Below are 18,610 nucleotides of genomic sequence, written 5' to 3' on the forward strand. Positions count from 1 at the left end.
ATCAACACATTCATTCAAAGTAAATTCATATCTAAAGATATAGAAATTGCACACACCATTGCAAATTTTATGAAATAAACTTGTCTCATATGTATGTATGAGTGGTTTGCAATCTTTATCATAAACAACATGCTCATTCTCATCCTGAAATCCATAAGAACCCCATCAATTGGATTACATAAAATATCCTTTTGAGCCCTCGATTGGATTACATAAAACCATTCCATTCTCATCCTCCACCTCTCCAACACCCTCCCTTGAAAACCCAAACACTAGTTTGAGCCTTTTGAGCAAAAGAATGTGTGTTTTGGTGCTTTGGAGTGTTCTTGGTGCATCTTGGAGAAGAAGGAGCTCTTTGGAGTAGTGTTGGTTACATTGGAGCTTGTAGATCCAGACTTTGTTCACCTTGATCTTTCTTATAAAGGTATAAAGTTTGAATTTTGACGATGCATTTAATAGATCTAGCTAGTCTTGGGTGTTATGAGCTTTTGGTCACTTTAGTGTATAAAGTTTAGATATTGAAAGTTTGTGACCTTGTTATGGATAAAGTTGGAAACTTTATTCATCTAAACATCATATTGATTCATATCTAAAGGCTTGAGACTTAGACTTGATGGATGAAGTTGGAAGAGATGCACTTTTGGTCATTTTGAGACTTAAAGACTAGATCTTGGTTGGTTTGACCGTTCTAATGGATAAAGTTGGAAACTTTATCCATTATAGAGTTATTAGGATCCATAAAAATGTCATCTTGATGGGTTTTGATGAAATCATGCTTAAGTTGGTGTTCATATTATGGGTTTAGATGGATAAAAATGGGTTTTGGGTCCCATTAAGACATGCAGAGGAGTAAAGTTGGCAACTTTATGGATTAAGACCTTATTTAGAGGTTAGATTTGATTTTGGATGTTTTGGACTTAAGCATTAAGTGTATAGTGTGAGTTTTGGCCATATGATGAGTACGTTGGGCGTACGTATGCGTACGCTCAATGTAATGCAAGGATTTCACGTCGGTAAGCTTTGGAGAGTTGTACTTTATGCAGCAACAAGTAGTACATGAGGCGTACAAACCTGGTATGCGAGACGTACTCCTGGAAAGCTCATTTTAGGCCCTTTGGTCCTTGGGTCTTTTGGGAATTAGGCCATAAGATGTTGGGTTAGATATAGGAAGGGTAAAATGGTATTTTACTCATTGGAACGATATGATATGGATATGGACCTTGGATTTTGGGATTTGTCTTAATTGTTGATCGAGGGTATTTTGATTGTGTTCAGTGTGAGGATCTCAGTTTTAGTAGCGCATGTGTTTCGGTTCTCTTGGATTGAGGTGAGTCTCCTCACTGTACTTGTGGATCAAAGGCACCAATATCGGCCCACTAGGATCTATTATGCTAGTTGTCTTTGTGACTCTTACATGATATGTTGGGCTAGGCCCATTATATGACGGGATAGGCCCATTTGTATGTTGGGTTGGGCCCATGGACAAGGAAGGGCTAGGCCTAATGTATGTTATGCAGGATGCTAGTTATCTCAGTGACTCTTGCATAGTATGTTGGGTTGGGCCCATTTTATGAGGGTTAGCCCATTATGGTGGGTTGGGCCCATATATGAGGGATAGGACTAATGGTATACATGGTATATGGTATTTTGGGGAACTACCTAAGCTTTTTGCTTACGGTTTTATGGTTATGGTTTTCAATTACTTCTGGTTCGAAAGGGAAGGGCCCGACTTGATCACATTGCATCCACCCATGTTTCTGCAACTATATGATTTTTGGGATTGTACTCTGATAATTGTTTTTATTATGATATACTTATGAATGATTGAAAATGATAATTGGTGTTTTTGGTTGAATTAAAAATGAAATTGTCACCTTATAATTTTTGGGACGTTACAATGGCTACAAGGGGAGGCAAAAGATCATAGTTTTCTTAGTCCATGAGCTCCATGAAGCATTCTAAACTGGTCAAAAGATGTTGGAGTCCATTCAACTCCAAGATCACCCATAAAATGGACCAAAAGTGCCAAAAAAAACCCTGAATGACAAGATATAGAGAACTAGATAGCAAGATTGGAACTTTATACTTACAATAGTCCATAAATGTAGTGACTTTGATGGATCCAAACTTGAAGCATCATTTGCAACCAAAAGAACATTATTGATCTTTAAACTTCATCAAAATATCATAAAAAGCACCTAAAAGAGGAGAAAGAAAAGATGAGAAACTCAAATATTGAAGGTGGAGGCTAAGGTTTCTCCTAAAGGATTTTAGAGGGGATGGAGGCTGATAAAATGGCCAAAAAGTCAGAACTTTATGCTTAAATACATTGAAAACCCTAAAAATAATAGGATAGGGCCTGACTGATTGTCGTGCCATGGCCACATTTCGCAGTGTCGTGGCGATTGTCACGTCGTGGGCTCTGATCATCACTTTGTGGCGACGGTTTTCCACCCAAATCCTTTACAACTTCAAACAACCATAATTTCTTCGTTTCAACTCCATTTTCGACGATCTTTATATCCACAGAAAGGTATTGATGAGCCTCATGCTTCTATCTAGTTAATTTTGAATTATCACATGTCGGACTAAAAACCATAATCCATGCAAGAAGCCTAACATATAATTTTTCTTATTTTACCCTTTGGCTCCAAAACACAATCCAAGGGCTTAGATTACATAACCAATATTATCAACATTAAATAAGGTCTAAACCCTATTCCTTTGAAGACCAAAGCCTTTACTCGATCCATTTTTTGTCCACAATCTTGAAAATAAGAAACTTCTTGAAACAGGATGTTACATCTATGGATTTGTCTCGATGTCTTTTAAGATACTTTATGTATGCTATACTCTTATTTTGGATTGTAACACCCAAAATCAGGAAGGCCAAGAAAGGAAAGGAAACCCTGAGTTAAAGGGCCGACTCATCGAGTCCAAGGAGGAACTCGGCGAGTCCCAGCGGGATCTGGGTCAAGGAGTAAGTGACCGACTCGGTGAGTCGGCTAAGGGGACTCGGCGAGTCTGGTCTGAACAAGGAAAACCCTAAACCCGGGAGTTGCATCCTATATAAAGGGTGTTATGTCCCTTCCCCAGCTTCCATATCATCATAGAGAGCCTGTAAACCCTAGATTCCGTGTGAGCTTCCATCATTTGAGAGAAATAGCTTTGGAGGAAGGAAACTTTGAAAGGAACTTGAAGATCAATAGGATTGCTTCAAAAGGGAGGTGTAGATCAGAGATCTACTTTAGTTGGTGTTCATCTTGGAGGTAATAAGTTGTTATCTTCACTCCTTTACATCCAGATCTATTTTTGTTAAGAGATTTAGGGGTTTTATGGTTGTTTGAGACCCAATTCAGGTTTGGGGCTTAGATATGTGGTTGCCACTTCAGATCTAGTGTTGGGATGGTCCAATATGTCATAAAGCATCATATATTGAGTAATTGGTGAAGCCCTTTTGTCCTAAAACCTAGCCCTAGTGTGTTTTGAGCCTAGATCTCTTTAGTTATACGTAAAGTTTGCAACTTTACGTAAGGATTGAGCTTTGGGAGTATGGATCTACAGTTTGGAACCCCTGCATGGCTCGAAAAGCCACCGAATGGATTCAGAAACAGGAGCGACTCGGCGAGTCACATGGGTGGACTCAGCGAGTTGGTTGAAGTTGGGTAGGAACTCGACGAGTTGTAAGAACAACTCGGCAAGTCTGTAGAAGATTGTCTTGGACTCGGCGAGTCTGTTCTTGGACTCGGAGAGTCAAGTCGCGAAACCTCAAACCCTTCGAGTTAGGACTCGGATCAGTGAGTTGCGTGGGGACTCGGTGAGTTGGACAGGTAAGGACTCGGAAATTGGTGGACTCGGCGAGTCATGGACTGACTCGGCGAGTTGAGTCGCGAATGGAAGGACTCTGAGCATATGAACTCGGCGAGTCAGTAGGCAGTCTCGGCGAGTAGGGTTGACCTGGAAGGTTGACTTTGACCAGGGCTTTGACTTTGACCAGAGTTGACTTAGTTGACTTTCGGGGGACAGTTAGACTAAGTGTTGCATTGATATTGGTAGCTCGGGGAGCTAGCGGAGCAGGAGTTTAGAGAGTTGTCGAGGAGCAGCTAAAGGGGTTATCAGCAAGTTCAGCAAGTCCAGGTGAGTTTTCCTTTGTGTGAATGGGTCTAAGGCCACAATCTCGGCCCATGTAGTTATGAATAGAAGACCTGGGGGTTAGCCCTAGGCACAATATGCTAGTATGATATTCAGGACGAGGTCCAATTATAGCGGGCGGGTGCCCAAGGAATGGTTTATATGATAGTTTATGCTTGTTGTCTACGTGATACATGTATGTGCCTGGTAGGGAGGTGAGTATGGGCGAGGTCTCGTATCTCACCAATAGTAGAGTGTGGATGGTGTTCCACATCTCATTAGCAGCAGAACAGGGGCGAGGCCCAAGTTAGGGAAAGAGTGAGCGTGGGTTGGGCCCGTATCTCACTATCAGTTGGAGCGTGGACGGGGTTCCATGACTCATCAGTAGCAGGACAAGGGAGAGGCCCAGGATAGGCGAGGCCTTAGGACAGGATCCATTAGTATATGTTTAGCTTATGTGTTGTGATATGTTTATGTGCTATTATATGTTAGCGGGCGTGGCCCTGTGACAGGCAAGGCCTAAGTGAAGCAGATCTGTATCCAAGCGGGGCTCGAAGCCAGGCGAGGCCTGGAGCGGCGGGGCCGTTGTAGCAGGCAAGGCCCGAGGTAGGGGGCGAGGCCCAGAATAACGGGCGTGGCCCAGTATGTGCAGTATGTGGTTATGCATGATATGTGGTAGGGTGGGGAACTCACTAAGCTTTGTGCTTACGGTTTTCAGTTTTGGTTTCAGGTACTTCCCGTAGCGGAGGGAAGAGCTCGGGGTGATCGCATGACACACACCATAAATTAGACAGCCTGGAAATGTTTTACTCTGATAATGAACATATGTTTTGGAAATTAATACTCTAATTATGTTTTGGATTGATGATTATGCTTTAAGTAATGTTTTATTAAAAGAAATTTTTAGTCTTAAATTTTGGGATGTTACATGGATTATATGGTGTGCGTGTGTATATATATATATATATATATATATATATATATATATATATATATATATATATATATATATATATATTCTTTGATGATATATTTATCATGTTTTCTTTTAACAAATTCCACAATATTATCTTTAAAATGAATACTCTAATTTTTAAATAAGCATAAATATGCTTTTTAAAATGACCGTGAATTTTGGGATGTCACACATTTTGACGTTGTAAAATTTATTTACGTGGTTGATTTTACTTTTTACAAAAAATCATAACTCCTTCGATCAAAGTTAAAAATTTATGAAGTATATATCTTTTAAACCGTGTCGTCGTGTACTTTCCTAATATGTTACCCTTTATACTAGTTAACACAACTTTTTGCTCACTTAGTTATGCAATTTACATATATTTTCACTATATTCTCTCATACATCAGGGTTCTAAGCCTTGTGTTTAAATAATTATCATATTTTGAGTCTTTTACAATTGGTGACTGGTGACAAGTTTTGCAAATGTCATAGACCCCTTCATTGTCTTCTTCCCACTTTACTATCCTTGAAGTCAAGATTTTGGATCGTTTATAGGTTTAGTCGCTACAAAGAGTAAGCGTGTATTCTAACGGTTCAAGTGAAATTGGGTAAATAAATTCCGCTGGAATATGAGGCAAATCTCTTAAAACGTCTTTTTTAGATCAACTTCTCAAAAAACCCATCACTGTAACCAACTCCTCCACCTCCACCAACATTTTTGTCACTGTCCTATATCCTATATTTCACAGCAATTTCTGGAAATCAAACTGTGGGTTTTTTATTGTTCATCACATGATCAATATTGATTTCTACACTTTCTTCTTTCTTTCTATGGGATTGTGGTTTTTTGATGTAAAATATTTGTTTTATTAGAGGAAGTTTGTTTGATGTTAGATTCCTATGAAATAAGAACATGACAATGAATAAAGAGGAAATGTACAAAGAAGCCATTAAAAAACGGTAAATGAATAAATGGGCGAGAAGCTGTCAATCAAGGGACCACACTTGAATTGATTAAACTTAGGCTTGTTGAAAATAACCAACACCCAATTACCCAACCCGACCCATTTTAAATTTTGATAGATCGGGTCGGGTAAATCGGATATCAGGTTCGAAAATTCGGGTAACCGGGGAACCCGGTATTAAAATAGGTCACGTATTAGTAGGTTTAGAAAAATTCGGGTATACTCAAATACCCGATTAATAAAAACACCTAATGTTATTAACATATTGATCTATATGACTATATATAATTACATTTTAACCTATGTTGTTATTTAGTCACATTGGCTTTTATAAAATTAAAATAAATGTTTCAAAGTAAAATCATAAATATGCTACAAATGAATGTATTGAAACAATAAATATCTGTTAGTCATCCTATGAACTTTTAGATGCCTCTCATTTCTTGCAAAATGATTGTTGCGGGAAATTATATGCCTCTAATTTCACAGTAATATAACGCATGTGAAATCATTTTTTATATAACCTTTAAACTTTATGTTCAACTTCACGATGCCCAAACTAATCATAAAAAAATTTGCATGCTCAAACCCAAATGTAATAAAAATCCAATTAGTGATACTTAAGTAATTTTTGGGTATATCTGAAAACACCCGACTCGACCCAAAATGTGAATACTTGAAACCCAAAAACCCGAATTGCAATATAGGTCGGGTATCAAGTATATTATATTATAGAAAATTTAATTTACTCTACCCGAACTATCCAAAACCTAAAACTTTTACCCGATCAACACCTAATTAAAGTATTAAACTACCCCTACTCATGGACTCACTAACAACAAAAGTTGACAGAGTGTTAGAATAATGACCTATGGACTATCGTGCAACAAATGTGACATTTAAGGACTTCGCAAATAGAAAACCCAACTGAAGGACTAAACGTACAAATAACACCATAACACAAGGACCATTCTAGTAACTTATTATTATTTTTTTATCAACGAGCTTATTTATTTAATTTTCCATAAAATTAACGATTTATCTATATTTATCAAAAATGTTATGTAACTAATTTATTGAAGATTGTTGTCTAAAAACTAATTTATTTAAGAGACCAAAATTACAACAAATTAAGGGGGTGTTTGGCTTAGTTTTTGTGGGCAAAAATCCTTTTTGTAAAAGAACTTTTTACAAAAGTTATCTTTTAAAATGTGTTTGGATTAGCTTTTGAAGGGAAAAAGTCAAAAATTAAAGTGTTTGGTTTAATTTTTACATGTAAAATGACAAAAAAGAACATGTTTAGAGTAGATGAGAGGTATATTGGTAATTTAATATTTTTAGCTGGTGAAAAATTGGAAAAAATTTGATAATCGTACTTTTCAAAAAAACTGAAATTACTGAATTGAAAAAATCATTTACAAAAGTACTTTTTCTTTTGCCAAACATTTTGGAGACTTTTTCGAAAATATGAAGTCAAAATCTAACCCAAACACCCTCTAAAACTATAAAAAAAACCTCTCGTGTCAGAGTTCTGAAAACGTGAACCCTTCCGCTGTTCCGCCGTTCACAAATCCCACCGAAGGCCAAAACACACCGCTTCAATCCAAGTCCAGTTGGGGAATTGTTAGTATTAGGGTTCATGAACTAGAGATTTTGCTGTTTGCTGATAGATCATGGTCGGAATGATGCAAACGATTTCGAGGGAGAAGTTTGCTAACCTCATTGACTCCGCCAAGTTCTCCACTGATGTTCCTTCGAAGCTCGAGACCTTACGTAAATTGAAAGAGAAGTTTTCTGGCGCAGAAGACCCTCACTTGGTCATGGAGTTCCTTCCTCAACTTCTTGATCTCCACACAGACCGCTGCAGTCCCGTTCGCAGATACGTTGCAGAGTGCGTATCATAAACACTGATTGATATTTCATTTAGTTATCGTTTTTTCCATTATATTTCTCAAATTGGCAACACATTGGTAAATTTGAATAACCTTCTATCCAAAATGCTCAATCCCTACTTATTTGTCTGGAGAATTATTTTCGCCAGGAAAGATTATGGGGTTTGCATTGGAATTCTCTCTAGTACTCAACAGCAGTATGAGAGTCAGGTCCAAAAACTAGAAATTGAGTATAATTTTTTTTTTCTTGGGTCCAGAATCTAATAATTTAAACTTGCCTTGTTCACTAAAGATATTGCTAGAGAAGTTTAGATCTTCCACCTAGATGTTTTACATCCCTATTTTTGAAAGAAGGACATGGCATGAATGAAAAAATGCTCAACATCAGAAACATGGAGTTGCCTATGTGCTGTGTGAACTTTTTGATTTGTGGTTTTCCTCTATATAAATTAGAAAAGCACCGGACTTCATGACTGATTGCTTCTTTTTTGCAGGATTGCTGGTGATGTTGGGTTGAATTATACTGATTTATTACCTGAAGTTGTACCTTTATTGATAACTCTCTTAAGAGATGGCACACCAGCAGTTGCTAGACAAGCAATCACATGTGGAATCAGCTTATTTCAACGAGCTCTTACCAAAATGGCAATTCAGGTAACTTTCATATGTTGATTGCTAAAATAAATCGGATGATGATATCACTTTTCAAACATATATAAAGTCAAGGAGAAGGAGATGTTATTGTGATATTTGATTTTTTTTCTTCACAATGATCATTCATATCCAACATGGTTCCAAAATATATAGCATTACTGATAGATGTAACTCACAGGGTTTGTATTCAAGCGAGTTGGATGATTCTCTTGAGTCATCATGGGCATGGGTGTTGAAGCTTAAAGATGAAATATATTCAATGGCATACAAGGTAAGCACTATTCTCAAACATTTGGCACAACCTTTTTACATAATGGATGCATTCTGATTCTCTGTAACTGAATATTTTTTCTAGCCGGAAAGTGATGGAAGAAAGTTGGTTGCACTTAAGTTCATTGAAGCAGTAACTCTTCTATATACAGCTGATCCAAGTGCCTCTTCTGAACCACCTGAAGATCAAACTTCTGGAGGTATTTCTCCTCCACTATCAATAAGTTATTTGTTCTTATTGATGATGCTTTTTGTCTGATTACTTGTGTTGTAGAGATGCCAGATGAATTTAATATAGCATGGCTTCGTGGAGGGCATCCCATACTTAATGTTAGTGATTTATCAATCGAAGCAAGTAGGAACTTAGGTTTGTTGCTTGATCAGCTAAGATATCCAGCTGTGAAGTCACTCAGCAATATGGTGGTTATTGTGCTAATCAAGAGGTATCTGATCTCTGTCATTCAAATATATGCTATAGTAGTTTCTGTATGAAACCTCACTTGTAGAAAAGTGAATCGTTGTTCTTCCAAATGTTTATTCAAATGTTACTTTACCATTGCTTACGCCTCTTAAATGCATCTGCAGTCTTTCAGCAATTGCAAAGAAAAGACCTTCATTTTATGGTCGAATTCTTCCAGTTTTACTTGGTTTGGATCCATCAAGCACTGCTGTTAAAGCAGGACATGTGTCAGGGGTTCATCATGCTTTAAAAAATGCTTTCCTCTCCTGTTTGAAATGCACTCATCCAGGTGCTGTTCCGGTAATTCTCCCACTTTTTTCATTTCTTCCATGCAGTTGCCACCTGTCTATTACGTACAAACTCTCTTTTTCTTTACCCCATTAAGTTGTGTATGTCTAAAGTGGTTGAATTGGTAAATGATGTGATAAAGTGTTGTACATATAAAGTCTGTTTCTTTTCTAGAAAGAATAAACCGTCTAAATGAGACTCAATGACCATTATACCCATACATTCCAACACATAGTGTTTTCACTCAATTCATCAATTAGAATTTAGGAGGAAAAAGGAAGGAGAAATAGGTAAAGAGTTGGTATCTTAATACATCAAGCCAGGTTTTTTGGCTTAACCCTTTAAGTCATTCTGTCAAATTAAGTAAAGGGTTGTGTCTTAATACAACCATATATTAAGTGCTTAATCCATAAAGCTCTTCTCATTGTTATTGTTATTATTGGTATCATTAGTATTAATTATAAGTTTTTGCATAGTGGCGGGATCGTTTAGTTGGATCACTTAGAGAAATGAAAGCTGGAGGGTTGGCTGAAGAAGCCCTTCAACAACTTTCTGTGGCTAATTCAGTAATTGCACAGGTACCTGACCCCATCCACATAAACTTCTCATTTAAATGGGTCGATTTGGGTTGTATTTAATCTCAAGGGGTCGAAATCGTAAAATTCAAAAACTTGGCTAAAAATGGATGTTCAATTTCTTACAGGATATAAAACCCTCAACAGAAATATCTGCAGTCAGGAAAAGGCCTGAAGTACAAGATGTTAATGATATGAATAAAGATGATGATGCACGTGGAAAACGTGCCAGGTCAACACCTACTTTGACCAAGGAACCTACACAAGACTCAAAGGGCGATAACGGAAATACAAAAAAGAATGTAGACAATGGACCTGTGCAGCAGCTTGTGACTATGTTTAGATCATTGGTTGCACAGGGTGAACAATCTGCTGCAATGTTGGAAATTCTTATCAGTAGTTTATCTGCTGATTTACTAGCTCAAGTAGTCATGGCCAATATGCCAAATCTTCCTTCAATTCGCCCTACACAAGAAGGAAAGGAAGATATTCTCAACAGTGGGTCCCATCTGTCTACATATTTGGCAGAAATAATTTCACGCTCCAATAACTCTCAAATTACTCAATCTGCAACCGATACACACACTGATGAGCCACAGAAGCCTGAAGTGGAAGTTGCAAAAGATGCTGACATGGCACATTCTGTTACTGAGCAAGAAGACGTGGTCCCCACAGGCCCACCCTTTTCTGTTGATATACCATCTATAAAAACTGTTACTTCAGTAATTCCATTAGAAGATACTGATATAGGGGAGCTTGAAGATGGTATACCTGGTCTAGATTCTTCCACCCGGGATGATGACATGCCTGAAATCCAAGTTGACACCTCATTGGTGTCTGCTGACATGGAAGAAGACACTCAAGAACAAATCACGAATATTGCCAGGTCATCAATGGATATAGACATAGCTCCTTCAATGTCTACAGATAAGTCTGAGGAACTTAGTCCAAAAGCAGCTATGGCAGATGCAAACAACATCAATTCATCAACAGCAACTTCTGTTCAGTTAACATCTAAAGTGGTTTTGCCTAAAATGTCTGCACCTGTTATTAGCCTTACAGATGAGCAAAAGGATCTTGTACAGAAATCGGCTTTTATTCGCATCATTGAAGCTTATAAGCTTATAGCAGTTGCTGGAGGCTCACAGCTTCGCTTTTCTTTACTTTCCTTTTTAGGAGTTGAGGTAATAAATAATTTGCAAAATATCTAATAATTCAGTGACTCTGCAACAATTTTGAGCACTTCAATGTTGTTGCAGTTTCCTTTGGAGTTGGATGCTTGGAGACTTCTACAAACACACATCCTTTCAGATTATACAAGTCATGAGGTAATGTTTCCATATCCATTACTATTTTATTCAGCATGAATGATATTTTATAAATTCAAAATATTTAAAACAACAAGAGTGACTTATTCTTGATTTCTTTCAGGGTCATGAGTTAACATTACGTGTCCTCTATAGACTATTTGGAGAGGCAGAAGCAGAAAATGACTTCTTTTCTTCAACAACTGCAACTTCTGTATATGAAATGTTTCTTCTGAAAGTGGTTTGTAAAGATTCTTAGTTTCTTTATAACTATTATCATTCATTTTACTATTCTAGCATGTAAAGTATGATTTCTAAAGTGTTAAAATTGTTTCAGGCAGAAACACTGAGAGATTCTTTTCCATCCAGTGACAAATCTTTAAGTAGATTGCTGAGTGAAGTTCCTTACTTACCAAAGTCAGTTCTTAAATTGTTGGAATGTTTATGTGTTCCTGGAAACAGTGAACAAAATGAGGAGATACACAGTGGAGATCGAGTGCATCAAGGTCTCAGTATTGTTTGGAGTTTAATTCTTCTTAGACCTCCCACTAGAGATGTCTGTTTAAAAATTGCTTTACAGGTATATAATATATTTATATATGATCTACATAATAATATTCTCTTTATCTTTGATATTTTGACCTAGGGTTTTTCAACAGAGTGCAGTGCACCACTTGGAGGAAGTGCGAATGAAAGCCATTCGTCTGGTATATATCATAAATTACTAATTGTTTTCTCTGCATTTAAAAAAAATAAAAATAAATGTTGATTTATTGTGAAATCTAGGTGGCAAACAAGCTTTATCCTATATCGTCCATTTCTTTGCAAATTGAAGATTTTGCAAAAGAAATGCTGTTATCAGCAATGAATGATGATGCTGAATTAACAAAGGTGTGGATTTTACATGATATGAGATGTCAATGACACAAAAAAAATTTAATATTTAACTTCTTGTTCATTATATAATAGGAAACTGAGATGGAAAAACCTTTGACCGAAAGTCAACCATCATCAGTCAATGCCATGATCACAAAGGATAGTGTCTCTGAGGTGGGCCAGCCATGTACATCTGAAAGCATTCAGACCACTTCAATAACCGATGCACAGCGATGCATGTCTCTCTATTTTGCCCTTTGTACAAAGGTATAAATATAATATTTATATCATCACTGTATTTTTTTTCCTTTGTTTTTTAAAGATATTAATTATTTGCATGTTTTTGAGTTACAGAAACATTCTCTTTTTCGTCAGCTGTTGATTGTTTACAAGAATATGTCAAAAGCAGCAAAGCAGGTTTGACTTTTGAGAAGTTTGTTGTGCATGAGTTATTTTATTTTATTTAAAAGCAACATAAAAAAATGAAACTACATTTCTATTTTCTAATTTATTGTCTATTTTTGTGAAGGCAATTTTTGTCCAAATCCCAAAACTAGTTCGCACAATTGGTGCATCACCTCAGCTTCTTGAAATCATTTCAGATCCACCTGCTGGAAGCGAGATCCTTCTAATGCAGGTCATTTATATATATTTATTATTATTTTCAAGAAAGTAGAGAATGCTTTTTTTTTTTCTTCATGTTCATTTGTTTTCAACAACAGGTTGTGCAAACACTAACAGATGGGGCAATTCCTTCACCTGACTTGATAGCTACCATCAAGAAGTTATATGACACAAAACTTAAGGTATAAAATATAATATTACTTGTTTTATGCATTAAATTCTACCTTCATGTTAATCTGTTTTACTTGACAGGATGCAGAGATTCTTATTCCGATATTACCCTTCCTACCGAAACATGAGGTTTTCTTCCCTTCTTGCTATAACAAGCTCTCAAAAATACAAAGCAAACACTTAACAGTTAACATATCACTTAATTTTAAAAAGTAGATTTCCAACTTTTTTTTCATTCATGTTTTTGATCTTCTGGGAGAAAAAGATAATTGTCGATTGAGTAAATGAATCATTATTATTATTATTATTATTATTTTTGGTTCTTGTGACGTATGTTCTTATTGTTAACATTTATTGGTCTTTATTTTGGCAGCTTCTTCAGATATTTCCCTGTTTTGTAAATCTTCCACCAGATAAATTCCAGGCTGCACTTACACGTACCTTGCAGGTAATTTTTATTTCTTTCTTCTTTTTAAGACATTGTAGTTTAAATGTTTTGAAATTATAGCATTGTACATAATACTTTTGAATTCTTTCTTGTTACAACATTGTACTTTGAAACATCTACTCAAATATAATATAAACAAGTAAATGAAATTTACCCCTAATATTATACAGGAATCATCTCAAGGTGGCCAAGCTCCAGTTCTTACTCCAACTGAAGTACTAATTGGTATCCATGGCATTGATCCTGAGAAAGATGGAATTCCCTTAAAGAAGGCATGCATTTGTATTCTTTAATCTTTTATTTTTCCTTTTCCACTCCTCATTATTCAACTAAACAAACAATTTGTTTAATTTATGTTTTGCATAAGCAGGTTACAGATGCATGCAACACTTGCTTTCAGCAACGACAGATATTTACGCAGCAAGTTCTAGCAAAAGTTTTAAACCAATTGGTATGTATTTGGGTTGACTGGTCAACTCTGTTTTTTGAAAAATAATTAACTGAAACATTATATTTATATTCAGGTTGAGCAGACTCCTCTTCCAATGCTGTTCATGCGAACAGTAATCCAGACCATTGGTGCATTTCCCTCTCTGGTAAGTTGCAATGGGGTGTTTGGATACATGTATTTCATTTTAAGTGAATATGTGATATTGAATATAATACAGGTGGATTTTATTATGGAGATTCTATCTCGCCTTGTCACAAAGCAAGTGAGTATTACTTTACTATTATTATTATTATTACATATTTTTATCTACAAAATTAATGATTTATTGTTTTCTTCAGATATGGAAGAATCCAAAGCTGTGGGTAGGATTCTTGAAATGTGCTCAGCTAACAAAACCTCAATCTTTCGGGGTTCTACTTCAGGTAATAATAATATAATATAATATAACGAAATGATATGGGAATTTTTGGTTTTTTATTCTATAATTGATACTTGAAATGTGAATTTTGTTATTAGCTTCCTCCTGCACAGCTGGAAATAGCACTGAATAAGCAGCCTGTGCTCAAGGCTCCCTTAGTTGCATATGCGAGTCAACCAGACTTAAGATCTTCACTTCCAAGGTTCTCTCTATAACCATAACTAACTAACCATGTCCATTGCACTCACTCATAACACCTTGCTTTTTTTTTTTTCTTCCAGATCTGTTCTGGTGGTTCTTGGGATTGCACAAGATTCTCAAAGCGTAAGTCATGCGCAAAGCACTCAGTCTCATTCTCAGGCACAATCACAATCACAATCCCAGACGCAGTCTCAGGCACAGTCACAGCCACAGACGCAGTCTCAGTCACAGTCACAATCACAATCACAGTCGCAGTCTCAAGCACAGACGGTAGATACAGATACAGGCAATTCAGATAAAGTAGTGGCTGATGAACCCAAGGAATCTACTAACAGCTGAAACTGGTGTCATACTTTTGTAACAATTTAAGTTCACATTCCCATAAGTTAATTAATTTCTTTTTTCCTACTTTCTGATTAAAATAAGATCGACTACCTTTGCTTACCTCAATTTTTCACTCGTCTTTATTTGACAAAGAACAGTTGCGACAAATCCTTTTCCGATTTTGAAAAGATTATTTTAAATAATTGATCATTATAGACCTGGAATGTTTTATAAAGTCACTTCATGTTGATTTGTCGTTTTAAGCACATATCATATTTTTAAAATAAAAAATATTACGTGATATTAACATCAATAAAAAACATCATAATATATGATATCTAAAAAAGCATGTCTAAACATATAATGGTGTTATTTTGACTATCACCATCAATGGTGGTTCTATACAGACAAAAACACCTGGAAACATGTTTTCATACCTACAAACACAAGTACTACACCAGATTGATTATTCATATATATACAACCACATGTTGAAGATAAAGACTAATTTTTTACTTTGAACAAATTAATATGAAGGTGAAAAAAGGTTAAAGAATTTTTTAGACATAAACACATTACAAATGATTACTTTTACTGACTCATGGAAAACACACTATTAAATTAGACAGCTATATTGAAACAAAAGTAATTACATATAATAAATATCACTGAAATATGATTATGAGGCTAAACACAAAAAAAAGGATAGCCTTTTCCTCAAGATCTCTAACCAAAAGAAAAAGAAATAAAAATTAAAATATAGTATATGTTAGGATCTTTATGAAAATCATGTTAACAATATTTTCATAATAAACCCCTAAACTAAAGTTATGTTTATATATCTAAGTAATAACTTTTAAAAACTAAACCAAGAGAGGAGATATCCATCATTTTAAACTTCACCAATTTCAATGGCTTCGTTAGTTTCACTGGGTCCAGCACCACCACCACCACCACGGCTGCACAACTGCAGTAGCTCCATCGCCGCCGACTCGATCATTTTAAACTTCACCAATTTCAATGGCTTCGTTAGTTTCACTGGGTCCAGCACCACCACCACCACCACGGCTGCACAACTGCAGTAGCTCCATCGCCGCCGACTCGATCTCCTCCTCGCCTTTCATACTCAAAACAGAACTCATTTGCTTAGCTTTTTCCCTCACCACCTCCCCTAACTTACTAACGACCACGTTCCGAACAACCGCCGCCATCTTCTCCCGACTGAGCCGCCCATTTTCATCCCTCACCACCTCCATTCCAATCCCAACCTCCTCCACCAAACGAGCGTTGATCGGCTGATCAAGATGCATTGGCATGGCTATTACTGGAACACCAAACTTCATAGCTTCTATCGCTGAACTCCATCCACAGTGACTCACAAATCCACCAATGTTTTTGTGCCCTAATATTTTTCCTTGTGGCGCCCACCCTTCAATCACTAAACTCTTATCCTTCACCCTTTCAAGAAACCCTAATGGCAAAGCTTCTGAAAGGCTAAGTTTTCTTTCAACTTTTGGAAACCTTAAAACCCAGATGAAATTCACATCGCTTATTTCTAACCCATATGCAATTTCTTCCAAATCATCATCAGAAAGAAAATATTCGCTCCCGAAAGAAACAAAAACAGTAGATCCAGCAGCTTTTGTTTCAAGCCACTGCATCACACTGTTTTGTTTCTCGTCTTCTTCTTCTTCTACAGGTTCTGCAACAAGTGGACCTACTGGCACAATCCTTTTATCAGTAAGAACAGAAAGGTAATCACTGTACTTACCTTCAATCTCCTTGAAAGATTTTACAAGAACCATATCGGAAGATCGATTTACACACTCCATTACAAAGTCTTCATCTTTACGCATATCCTCTAAGCCTTTAACAACCTTTCCATACTCGTAGCTACGATAGTAGATGTTCGAGAAGGGAAGCGCAATACCAGGGTGGTTGCTCAAATGAAAATGAACCATGGTGGCAGCAACACTCGTGGTGATGAACACCACGGAAGGGATTGAAAGGGCGGAGGCAGCCACCGGAGCCCATGGTTGAATGATATCGTAAATCAACAAATCAGGTTTTAGGGTTTTCAAGATACCTGAAAACTCATCAGTTGCCACGTCAAAAGCTTTCTTGAGAAGAGGCATAAGATGAGATGGGAGGCCATTGGTGGTGTGAAGATCTGGTGGTAGCTCCGGTAGAGACGGAAGGTTAAGCTCTATGAACTGAATTGCAGCTGGTGAAGTCTTGATTGATTTGAGATTTGCAGGAGTCGAACATAGGTGGATGTTAAAGAGGTTGGTGTTGCTTAGTTTTTTGGCTAGTTCTAGGAAAGGAGAAATATGACCATGGCCTAACCATGGGAACATCAAAACGGTTTGCTTTCGTTCATATCTGTTCATCGTCATTTTGTCTGATTGAGATGATATCGAAGGTGGTTTGTTTTAGAGATTGTCTGTGCGTTAATTATATAGACAAAGTTATGATGGAAACTGCTTACAATACGTATGGGGAAAATCTGCATGCAATCTTTCTATTCTACGTGCATGATTCAGTTTGGGGTATCTTTTTAAAACATAAATGATACTATATATATTGATCGGCGGTTTATTTTATAATTAAATTAAATTACTCTAACGGTATCTTAAACAAAAATGCGATAAATTTGAAAGTTATTCAGCTTTGGCGTATTTATTAAAATCGATTATTGGTTTGTTTTAGTAAAATCGATTATTTTTAAATAAGTAATAGAATCTATATAGATCTTTTTAATTAAGTCCATTATTTGATGTTTATCACCCAAAAAGGTTATAAATCCACCTACTTAATATATGAATACCTATTTGACACGTTATATCCAAAAATCTCTACCCTTCGAAGTGATATCTACGCAAATTCCTGATGAATTGGGATTTATTTAGGAAACAGGTTAATGCTCCATCTTTTCTTCAGTATTTTTCTCACTTTAAACCCTAATCATCTCGATTCTGCTTCTACAAATCAATAAAGTTTTTTTAATTTACTCTTTATCATTTTTTTCGAATCTTCTTGAGTGTTTTTGGATTCCGAGATGATTGATTTGAATTTGATAAGTATACTCCGTCACCACCACTGCACCTCCATTGTTATGGAAGCATATGATGATGAAATCGACCAAAAAGGTGAGTGGATTGCAAGACATGGGTTTGTATTCCATAATATATGTACGTTGATTGTTATCTCCTTTCTCTAAGTTTCAAATCGATTTTCTATCAATAAATACTGGGTGTGTACAATTTTTAATTTGTTGATGGCTTCTTGTCGTATTCCAAAAATTTATGTTTCTCTAATTTTTTTTTCTTAAATTTCCACTTTTATCTACCATTTGGTCAAATACATGCAAAGAAACATGTATGCTAAGCATATGAACAAACTCCAATGTTTTTCTGGCTCGAGAAATTCCGTTTTATCTGTTCCATTAAAGGTATAATCCCCGCCAATTCCTTCCTATTTAGCAATATTAATCCGCTAGCAATATTAATCCGCTATGTGTTTGTTGGATGATTCTCTTCACTTGTGACCTCATCAACTTCAGGATTTTGTATCACTTTAGAAAATACTATTGTTT

At 36.3% G+C, this 18,610-nt stretch overlaps 2 protein-coding genes across 3 annotated transcripts; one reads left to right on the plus strand and one right to left on the minus strand.

The window, feature by feature from the left end:
• Positions 1-7,559: 7,559 nt before the first annotated feature.
• Positions 7,560-15,135, plus strand: LOC111882754 (uncharacterized). 2 transcript variants are annotated; one of them, XM_023879116.2, is made up of 26 exons: positions 7,560-7,947; positions 8,443-8,602; positions 8,781-8,873; positions 8,958-9,072; positions 9,147-9,315; positions 9,458-9,632; positions 10,097-10,198; positions 10,324-11,379; positions 11,455-11,523; positions 11,627-11,743; positions 11,840-12,082; positions 12,162-12,209; positions 12,289-12,393; positions 12,472-12,645; positions 12,733-12,795; positions 12,908-13,015; positions 13,101-13,184; positions 13,255-13,302; positions 13,547-13,621; positions 13,792-13,893; positions 13,992-14,072; positions 14,146-14,217; positions 14,290-14,334; positions 14,411-14,494; positions 14,589-14,692; positions 14,772-15,135. In XM_023879116.2, exons 1-26 carry the CDS (start codon positions 7,730-7,732, stop codon positions 15,028-15,030), a joined length of 3,969 nt encoding a protein of 1,322 aa, XP_023734884.1. In that variant the 5' UTR covers positions 7,560-7,729; the 3' UTR covers positions 15,031-15,135. The 2 variants fall into 2 exon arrangements, with proteins under 2 accessions (XP_023734884.1, XP_023734885.1); XM_023879117.3 differs by having other exon boundaries at positions 9,156-9,315.
• Positions 15,136-15,629: 494 nt separating this feature from the next.
• LOC111882715 (UDP-glucosyltransferase 29) lies at positions 15,630-17,411 on the minus strand. Its single transcript, XM_023879081.3, has one exon. It carries the CDS (start codon positions 17,409-17,411, stop codon positions 16,017-16,019), a length of 1,395 nt encoding a protein of 464 aa, XP_023734849.1. The 3' UTR covers positions 15,630-16,016.
• Between the last annotated feature and the right edge of the window lie 1,199 nt (positions 17,412-18,610).

Source organism: Lactuca sativa, chromosome 9 (genome assembly GCF_002870075.4).
Source record: "Lactuca sativa cultivar Salinas chromosome 9, Lsat_Salinas_v11, whole genome shotgun sequence".
Lineage (NCBI taxonomy): Eukaryota > Viridiplantae > Streptophyta > Magnoliopsida > Asterales > Asteraceae > Lactuca > Lactuca sativa.